Source organism: Pyrus communis, chromosome 8 (genome assembly GCF_963583255.1).
Source record: "Pyrus communis chromosome 8, drPyrComm1.1, whole genome shotgun sequence".
Classification (NCBI taxonomy): Eukaryota; Viridiplantae; Streptophyta; class Magnoliopsida; order Rosales; family Rosaceae; genus Pyrus; species Pyrus communis.
In genome coordinates this window covers 25,943,120-25,953,528 of record NC_084810.1, presented here as the reverse complement: position 1 = coordinate 25,953,528, position 10,409 = coordinate 25,943,120, and the positions used below count along the sequence as shown (strand labels likewise).

The window sequence follows — 10,409 nt, the reverse complement described above, 5'->3', positions numbered from 1 at the left end:
TGAGAGAGAGCAACTGCTTAAATATGTTCCGCAAAATATACAATGCAAAAAATAAGATAGTCAAAATTTAAAATATCATAGCATCATGGCAAAATACATCCAGCAGAATGCATTCCAAATTTCACAATTCAAATAAAAAAGGAATGATGTTCGAAATTACCAAAAGAACAATTAAGCAGAAAAAGAAAAAAGAAACTAGAGATTTACTAGGCCTCACTTCCTGTCCTGTGACTTTTTTGGCAATGAGGAAAGGATGCACAAGTTATCGTCTCTCACTTGCATTCAACACCAGCTTCAGCTGCTCGACGAGGCTTGTTTTTCCGCCTGCTCCCATTATGCCGAAATCCATTAGACTTAGTTGAGTCATCGGTGCTTGATCTTGTTCCATTACCATTTTCCTCCTTAACTGAATCTGATTTCTCCTTCACCTGTGATTGCCGCTTCCTCTTCTTACCATTCTCTGCCGCAGAGGGGCTTTTTACCTCCTTGCTTGAGATACCGGCCTTTCCATTCTCACTATCATCTGCCTCTATTCTTTCAGCTTCTTCTTCATCAATCTCATCTTTTAATGGCTTTTGAGGCCTTCCCCTTCTCTTTTGTGCCGGTATTTTTTCTTCCTCACCGCTACCAGGATCATCATGATTGTTGACAGTTAACCTCTTTCCCTTTCCTCTACCTCTACCCATGATTTCAAAACTCCAGAAAAGAATATTTCATGCAATATAAGTTTTATGCTGCAATGAAAAAAACATACAAATGTTAATTTCACTTATAGTTACTTAAGATACAATTCAGAATCGAGAAATCAATTCATCCCCCCCAATAATCAGTAGGACTCAGGGATAACACAAATTATATGCCATCCTACAAAAACTAGTGGTGCCTTCTCCAAGTATATAACAATCCCGACAATGATGATAAGTAACATAACAACCAACTAAATAGCTAGACAGCATGATGTAAATACATAAGGAACAACCAGTAGCGTATAAAATCAATGCTATAAAACAGCTACTAGCAGGCATCCAATGCTTCTCATAAACAACTAACTCCAGAATATATAGGCAGCTCGAAATCTATAAATCTTTTAGGAGTTCAAAATTGTGTAGGTTTTGTTTTCATTTCAAACATCAATAGAAGCAATGACTGCACTTGTTTGATGAAGCATCTTACCATGAAACGCCATAGTAAGTATTAGTCAAATGAAACAAAGAAAAATAGAACTCTAAGTCACTTTACTCAGTTGTTTTGACTTCCAAAAGATGGTATTGAGAACTGTCACTTCTTTTTACACACAAACCAATTAGGCATTAAAGAAAGTTACATATCGAAAACCCCATAAGAGAGACTCTGATTTCAGCCAAATTTTTTAAGTTTGTGTCACTACAAGATATGGGATCTTACATGCCTGGACACCGATTCAAACGATGAACTACTGCTACAAAGATTCAGACTTTTCGGCCAACAAAGTCGAAATTCATACAGGTTTACTCCCAATAGTGAAAACACATCAAAATTAATCACAACAGAACCAAAAAACAGAAGAAAAGCCACATCTCCACAAAGACTCGAACTTTCGAAACATGCAAAATCAAAGTTACAAATTTTACTATCTGGAAAATCACACCCAAAAGCACACAGAAACAATCCAAGCAAGATCCATAAGACAGAATGAATCACATACACAATGAAATAGATAGAACTCAACTGACCATCAAAACCATTTCTTGCTTCATGTGTGCCATCATATTAAACCATTTCTTTCAATCAGGTTCAACATCCAAGTCCCACAAAATTTTTAAACAGAAAGCAACAAAATACACAGTTTAACGCATATTCCAAATTCCAATCACAAAATGCTAAAAAAAAAAAAAAAAAAAAAAAAAAAGATAAGAGAGAAGAAACTGACCTATTGTGAGAAAACCCAACACTCAGAATCTATTGAAGTACTCATAGGAGGGTCAGAAAGGACCAAAACCGAGATGGGTTTTTCTCAGTCAGTGATTCGAAGTGAAAAAAAAATGGAGATTTTAATGGGCAAAAGTATGATCTGAGGGTGAAATATTGGATACCCAGATAAAAAAGTTTAGAGATTTGAAGAGACTGGGGATTGGCATGTGAGGCAGGCCAAAGTGCTGCGAACCCAAGAAACTGGTTCGACTTAAACGGGAAGAGAGAGAGAGAGAGACAGACAGAGAGAGCTTGAGAAGGAAGGGTGAAGAAGAGATATTTGTTGATTGGCTCTGTAGTCTGCGACTCTGTAGACCGAGATGTGTCGTATGTATGCATGTGTAAGGGTGTTTTGGTAATTTGAACTTTATACTTTGCTTTACCATATGAGTTTTCTTTGTTTTAAACTAAGTTCAAAAGTCACGTGCTTAACATCACACTGATTTTCAGAAATTAAAAGTCTTTGTTTCCTGTTTATGGTAGTGTGCCAGTCTGTGTGCTTAACAATTAACACTGACCAGTTAGAGCCATTGATAGTCTGATAATCTAATATCGACAAATATATCATAATGTTATTTATTATTGATATCTTTTTTATAATGATGTTTTTGAAATTTCAATTACATATGAATAATGTCGTGTCGACATGTTTATCGATGAAAGTTTACATGTCATATCGTGTCGCTTAGGTCGGTATGTCCTTCATACTAATTGATTTTGTTGTTGGTTTGAGAATCCTCCTTTTTTTGACTTGTTATTTGAAAATTGTTGTAATTAAGTTGTTGCTCTTTTATTTTGTACAAATTCTTCAAATCATCTATGAAAGCTATCGTTTCTCTTAAAAAAATTTACATAACAAATAACTAACGATGTGAAAATTATCTTATTATCATGCCTGACTGGTCAAGGAGTTTGACCCAAGTTTTTCATGTTCTTAGCAAGGAGGATAAAAAATGAAAAGTAATAAGCTTTTTTAGATGACGATGAATAATTTGTGTGATTAAAAATTTTGTTTTTCTTTGAAAAGGGTCTTAGATATGGATGCGATGAAAGTTTTAGGAAATGTTTCTGCCCAAAAAAAAGCAAAGAGTGTTTTAGGCAGTGTCATCATTTATTTTAATGAGTTATTTACTTGTTTGGTCCGTGAATTAAAACTTTTACAATCCCAACTATTTAACATTTCTTCGGCTCTTTATGCATCTTCGACTACACATTTGGTGATTTTGGAATCCTTCATATAAACATATGAGAAATGCTAAGGAGAGTCTTTCAATAGTGAGGCTTTCTATAGACTCTCTGTCATCTTATATTTTTGACACAATATTTATAATGTTGGGACAAAAATTGACGTTAAACTGTGAGGTGACAGAAAGTTCACGAAAGATCCAACTTTAAGAAAATCTTTGTAGAGTTCTATTTTAAGAGAATTCGCTTAACATTTATCTAAACGTATATTTTCTGCCCTTATCTGCATTAAATAAAGGAATTTTTTTCATTTAGGATTGAGAAGTTTTCAATTTTAAGTCACAAAAGTAGATGATTCATTAAAGTGAACCACTTCATATGCCGTAGAGCTATTGATTGAACTTGTGATAGCTGTATGATTTGAAAAATTTACCCAGATACAATGAATAAGCAGGAATTAGGCACCCAATTTTAAGTTCACCCAATCATTGTTTTAAAACTTTTAAATTCTATAGGTTAACCAATTTTATTACACAAATACCCTTATTGAGAGCCGAAGTAATATTAATAAGTTCACCAAACTTTTTTTTTTTTTTTTTTTTTTTTGTTTTTGACCAACAATGTTATCTATCCTAAAGAGGTGGATGAGTGGGCTAACCCAACTATCTTTCAAAAAATTTAAAAACTCTAAAAGCTACCCCAATTTTGAAGAGTGATTGAGGAACTCTTTTGTTTGTGTTTTTTTTTCCACATATCCATTTTTATTTCTTATACACTTTTATTAATTTTTGTCATTGATATTTTTCAATTCATTCGATCCGACGACCGAAAATTAAAAGGAGTATGTAAAAAGTAAAAATTGGTGTGTGAATAGCATTGTCCTTCTCTCACCCCCAAGAGTGTTCAGAAAGAGAAGTTGAGTGGGAATAGGAATAACTGGAAGGGTAATATTAGTAAGACCAAATTTTTAATTCAAATTTATAAACTATGTGATGTGTTACTACTAGGAAATAAGCACGTTAATCAACACTTAAGTTATAATCCAACGATCAACGATCATGTTATATGATTTATAAAATACGATTTAAATAGGTAGTCCCTCTAACATTACTCTTATGTTTAAGGGTAAAATAAGAAATTCAAGTTTCATAAAAAATTTGGATGAACTTAACTTAAAGTTGGGTGCCGATGAAGTCACCCTTTCAGAAAAAAAATAAAGCAATAGTTATTTCCGGTAGCTCCCAAATGCCTACCAAGCAAGAGGGAAAATTATAATACTACTTTCCTTATTATATTTTCCTAAACTAGTAAGTGGCAATTATTGTATAGGTTTGCCTCTCAGATAGTTGCTAGATAGAAAGTAGTAGCATACGAATTTTAAAAGACATTGAATGGTATTTATTTGTTTGCATAAAGGGCTAGATAAATCGAATAGAAGAGTGCCTTAAAAGGCATTGAATCGAGGAATGAGAAGTTGATATTGTATTTAAATGGTTTAAGAATATTATGAATAGCCGTTAGTACTACAGTCACGTGGTAAATTTTTTAAGGATAAATCTTACATTTAACTTTTATGAATAGCGAGTTTTATACCGTATTATTGTAACTGATTCCTGATGTGGTTTAGTAAGATCAGGAAAGAAAAGAAGAATTGTTGATATTGGATTTGAAGATGAATATTGTGGGTAATATCATTGTTGGTAAGCTTTATTAAGGTCAAATTTTGCTTTACTTTGTTCTATTTTGTAGTAATGTGTACGTTTTCATGAGACCTTTTTGGTTAGGAAGAGAGGTGATCTTGCAACAAACCTTATCTACTCAGCTAAATTTGCCAAGCCATATCCCTAATTCCATGCCTTCAACTTTGTATGCAATAGCGACTTCTACATTAAGGTCATTTTTGAGAGAAACACTAGGGTTCTGCGGTTCAGGCCGCACACAAAAAATGATGCTCATCCATATTCGGGTGTTTCAACTTTTGTCTTCTTGACATAGTCGAACAAGAGACGTGATCCACTCACGATTCTTCTAAACACAAGAATTTGGCTCCCTAGATAGATACCATTTTGAAGGGCATTCCTTTACAATTTGAGGCATAGTACCTCCTTTTGTGAAACTTCTATGAACTAAGATGGTGACTCGTATAAGTGGCCGACATAACTGGATCAAAGCTATAACATCTTGCCAAAGTTCATAGAATATTCATATTTCACATTGAAAAACAACAAACTTATATAGTTTTATCTCTATGTGAATATAAGACGAGAGAAAATTGGTTAAAGTGGTTTGGACATACAAAACAAAGACCTACAAATATCTCGGTTAGAAAATACAATTATGAGACAGAGGCTCAGAGCAAAAGGGTAGAGGAAGACTTAATGCAAAACTAAGTGCAGTGACATTCTTAGATTCGTTCAATCGATCTATATATGAATCGCCTATATTTTTTTTTTCTTTGACTTAATGGTAGGTTTTATTTTTAAACTCTAACTTTTGCAAAAAGCCAACCAAGAAAAGAACCAAATTGATTTGATATATTAATGGATGACAGCCAGCTGCATGCATCTAATGACAATCCCTTGTGCAATTTTGTCTAAAGTATGGATAAGAAGTAGACAACACATGAAAACAATCCTCATGTTTTCTCTTTAGTAATTTCCAAACATGGTTTGAGAACTTTAAGTTCATATCTGTCTTTTGACTTTCTTGCTAACCCATTGTTTTCTGCACAACATGGAAAGAAAGACTAATTAGTATGCAGAAATCATGTACCTTAGAGTACACATTAATCGAAACTACACAACTCCCGCCTTCAATGAAATTGGGGTCCTTCATTCTCAACAAGGTGAAAAGGTTCCAACCCTAATTTGTAAGTGATTGCACGTTTTCAGAGTTTATCTTAATAAAACAAATGAGAGATTAGTTCGTAGAGGTTTTTCTTAACACTCAAAACATTTAAGGCAAAATTTGCACAAATAGTATCGGAATATAATTATGGGGACATCAAACAGGCAATAAGCCGTATATATAACACGATATGAGTGCCTTGTTTGGAATCGCTACAGCAATAAACACTTCTTCTCATAAGCACTTACACTCGAAGGGTTTTTGTTATAAACATGTCTTCCTAAAGCACACAATAGGTGTTCCTCATAAAGCACTTTTGCAACCCATATATGCTTTCAAATTTTTCTTCCAAACATAATCAAAAGCGCTTTTGATTGTCAAGCCGTTTTGAAAACAATAAAAACAGGCCAAAGTGTCCCTTCAATTATAATTTTTTATTGAAAATTTATAACTGATTCTATTCGTGCATATTTTTCACAAATTACATGGAACTTTTGTGCATGTGGGTCTTGAAACAAAACAAAATCAACGCGTGAGTAGATAAAATGGTTCAAAAGAGACCTCCACACCCCTCCATTGGACAACTACCACACCATGCAAGGCATGGTTTCTTATATTCCAAGCCTCTTTAGGACCTTTTTAAGGCATGCAATTATTGGAAGAGTGGGTGATTTTAGGACCTTTTTTGGGACCCTTTTGAGCTTTCTTCAAAATATTTTCATTAATTATGGAGGTTTAGAGAATTCATAAGCAACCTTTTGTCCCTATTAAACAAAGTCATTCCTAATTGCACTTTTTCCATCCAATTTTTCACATGTTTTCTTTCAAGTCCTAAACAATTCAGAAAGTGTGATCCCCAAGCCAAGGGAGCAAAACATGCATTGACTCAAAGCCACATATCTGAAACGCAACACTGCTACAGATGCAGTTCCAGTTTCATGAGTATGAAGTACAGAGATATATTGAAAGACATTCTTCGGCATAGCAAAATCAACAATTCATCTGCTTATGAACAAGTTGTACTAATTACTTATGCCGTGTGTTGGGAGTGTTTATTTGGATTATCTAATCAATCTTCAGTAATACTTAAATCAAACAAATGGATTAGTTATATGGTGTCAAACTTGTTTTCAAACATTAGTGGCTTAAAGGGTTATAATTGTATACTTTGTTTTCGGAATACTGTTTTGAGGCATTAAGGAACGAACAAAAGAATGTAAGCCAGAATCTGAATTGTAAACCAGTAACTCGAGGTTGAGTAGTACCTGTACTTGTTCAGCCGCCAAGTTCAACAGTTCATGTTTAGATTCACCATCCGCTTCTCCGTTTTGATCTTGTGTCTACATACACAAAATTCATCTGGGATGATGAGTAGCTTGGAAAAGAAGGGTATCAAGCAGTGAAAAAGAAGAGTATTTTTGGAGTTTGTTTCCAATGCGGTCAAATTCATAAACTTCATGCCTTTGAAAACTGAATGGATCAATGGCGTCGATACAAAATTTTGGAAAATCAATTCAGTTGTACAAGAGATGTCTTTTGTGAAAACAAAAGGGCTTATGTGACGATCTTCTGAACTGATACTATATTATTAGAGGCAGACCTTGGATACACACTCTCTTGACTTCTTTTCTACTGCAAGTCTGACAAAGCCATCCCTTTATCGAGCCAACTAAATCCAGGTTGCTTGAGAATCTTCCTCTGATTCATCACCATCCTTACGTTCTCAACCTCTTCCCATTCTGCGTCAGCAGCATAGATATTCGAAAGTGTTACAAAACCTCCAGGTCTCTTTAACTCCATTTTTAGAATAGCTTCAGCCATCATTTTAGCAAGATCTCTTCTTCCATGGACTTTGCAACCGTTGAAAAAGGCTCCAATGATAGATTCAGTGACTTCTATAGGCATTCCCTTAACCAATTCGTAAGCTGCTACCATCTTTCCTGATCGACACAAGAGATCAACAACACAAGCATAATGTTCTGTACCTGGCTCAACTCCATGACACACTTTCATGGACTTGAAAATCTTTAAACCTTTCTCTACATAACCACTGTGGCTGCACGCAGAAAGTACGCATGTCAAAGTCACTTCATTTAACTGCACTCCTTCTGCTTGCATTCTTTCAAAAAGCTCTATGGAGGAATCAACCATACCGTACTTACCATAACATCCAATCAATGCATTCCATGATGCAATGTTATTTACAGGATTCTGGTCAAATACACTTCGAGCATTTTTCACACTGCCACATTTTGAGTACATATCAATAAGAGCACTAGCAACAAACACATTTACGTCAAAGTCCATCCTGTAGATCAATCCATGAATTTCTCTCCCTCTTTGAATTGAACCAATGATCCCACAAGCTGGTAGCAACCCTGTGATAGTCACGAGGTTCACCTTAATTCCAGACACCAACATCATCCTGAACAGTTTAAATGCTTCATCAGCATGTTGGCCTTGGGTAAAACCTGAAATCAACGCATTCCAAGTAACCAAATCAGGAACCGATCCTTCTTTAGTCATCCTAGACAGAAGTGCATATGCTTGATTTGTATCTCCACACCGAGCAAACCCCGCTATCATTGCATTCCATGTGAAATCATTCGGTTCCAATCCATCCAACCTCATCCTCTCAAACAAGAGGAGCGCTTGATCAGTCTTTCCTATGTTAAAATACCCGCATATCATCGACGTCCAAGAAACAACGTCTCTGTCGAGCATCCTATCAAACACGCGACGAGCATAACACAAACTTCCACATTTATAATACATGTCAATCAAGGCATTTGCCAAAGATACATCCTTTTCAAAACCAAGTTTATTCACCACAGCATGAACTTCCTTTCCCTTGTTCAAATCCATCAAACCAACACAAACTTTAAGCACGACAGGAAACGTGAACTTGTTGCCAACAATTCCCAACTCTTGCATCAAATAAAAGTACCCAATAGCGTCCTCAAACTGACCATTAAACGCCGACGCCAAAACCAGCCAGTTCAACGCGAAAACGTTTGGCTTGGGAATTTTATCAAACGTTTGGTGTGCGTACCCAACATCCCCACAACCAGCATACATCCCCACAAGCTTTGAACTCAAAGATAACAAATTCATGTCCACCCCACTGGCTAACAGCACCGCATGAATTTGCTTGCCTTGTCTCAGAGCCTTTGCTTTCATGCATTTCTGCAAAAGCAAAGCCAAGTCGTCTGGAGACAACTTGAATGTCGAAAAAGATGGTATTTTCATAATCTTATGTTCAGCTAAAAGATTCAACTTCTGGGAAAGCAAGTTCCTTTACACTATGTTTGGACGAGGGAAATAAACATAGAATTTTGGTAAAAGTTAGAATTTATAAATTGACAGGCACCAATTCTCTTGTTTGGATTCATAAACATAGAAATTTAGAATTTCCGCGTGGAAAAAAAACTTGGAATTTGGGACCTCCAAATCCCAAGTTCAAATTTCATGTAAATAGGTGTCATTTCTCAATTTCTATGATTGACAGTTTAAAAATAACAAATTCCGTATTCAATTCCATTGTTCTTTTAGATTAACCAAACAAGAAAATTTACAAATTCTAGAAAATAAAATCTCGTCATTTCAATTTCCGTCATTTTTAAATTCCTTAATAATTTTAAATTTCTTCACCCAAACATAGTGTTACTTCCATGGTGGGTTGAGATTTTCTTTTCGCAATTTTCGGTCTTGTTTTTTAAAATTTCGTTCTTTCTTGGTGTCTGTCTTCGCAGCCAATGCATACGAGAGTTGGGTAAAATGAAACAATTTTCGATAATCATTTCGTTTTTAATTTGTAGGTTTTTTTTTTTTTTTTAATTCCAAAAATACGAATCAATACACAAACTATCGTAATGCATTTGATTAGAAACTTAAAGAAAAATTTCTAACTAAGTATATCAACTGATCATGTTCCTGACACACCTAAAAAAATTTCATTTGAAGGATGTGGTAAGTAATATGTGAAAAATTAGGCACGGAGAAGGATAGTAGGGTTGGGAATAAACAAAGAAGAAATGAATAATTTAAAATCGTTGCTAGTTGGTGGTTTCTAATTTTTATTGTGTGCTTTTTCTTATACATTATCCCATGTCTCATTAGGACGGCGTTTCTTCACTCTATATCTACCTTCTATCTCTAAAAAAAAAATTAAAAATTAAAAACTAACAAAATGGTTACTGAACATGCCCTAAGGTATACGTTTTCTCATACTAATGACTTCGTAAACTTGATATTAACACGGAGTTTAAGTTTTGTGGAACCGGAAAGAATTTGAGTTCATTTTTAATTCCAGGTGCATTTGATCTACACGTGTGACTCCATAAAGTTATGCACTTCTTATTCCCAAGCGATGCCTTATCTAATCTAAATTACGGGAAGGAGGGATTTCAAGCTCAGGTACGGGATAC

The 10,409-nt window shown here is 34.9% G+C and overlaps 2 protein-coding genes across 3 annotated transcripts; both read right to left on the bottom strand.

Moving 5' to 3' along the window:
• On the bottom strand, positions 1-2,238 carry LOC137742148 (uncharacterized). Its single transcript, XM_068481914.1, has 2 exons — positions 1,910-2,238; positions 1-734 (listed from the first exon to the last, which is right to left on the bottom strand). The coding sequence occupies exon 2, from the start codon at positions 684-686 to the stop codon at positions 273-275; it is 414 nt and encodes a 137-aa protein (XP_068338015.1). The 5' UTR covers positions 687-734; positions 1,910-2,238; the 3' UTR covers positions 1-272.
• Positions 2,239-5,661: 3,423 nt separating this feature from the next.
• LOC137743742 (pentatricopeptide repeat-containing protein At5g59600-like) lies at positions 5,662-9,277 on the bottom strand. Of its 2 annotated transcripts, XM_068483686.1 has the most exons (3): positions 7,583-9,277; positions 7,248-7,322; positions 5,662-5,859 (listed from the first exon to the last, which is right to left on the bottom strand). In XM_068483686.1, exon 1 carries the CDS (start codon positions 9,229-9,231, stop codon positions 7,612-7,614), a length of 1,620 nt encoding a protein of 539 aa, XP_068339787.1. In that variant the 5' UTR covers positions 9,232-9,277; the 3' UTR covers positions 5,662-5,859; positions 7,248-7,322; positions 7,583-7,611. The 2 variants fall into 2 exon arrangements, with proteins under 2 accessions (XP_068339787.1, XP_068339786.1); XM_068483685.1 differs by having other exon boundaries at positions 5,683-5,859; positions 7,248-9,277.
• Positions 9,278-10,409: the final 1,132 nt, after the last annotated feature.

Bases quoted from the DNA above. Each gene is read 5' to 3' on its own strand.
- LOC137742148 (XM_068481914.1), bottom strand. From the start codon at position 686: ATGGGTAGAGGTAGAGGAAAGGGAAAGAGGTTAACTGTCAACAATCAT.
- LOC137743742 (XM_068483686.1), bottom strand. From the start codon at position 9,231: ATGAAAATACCATCTTTTTCGACATTCAAGTTGTCTCCAGACGACTTG.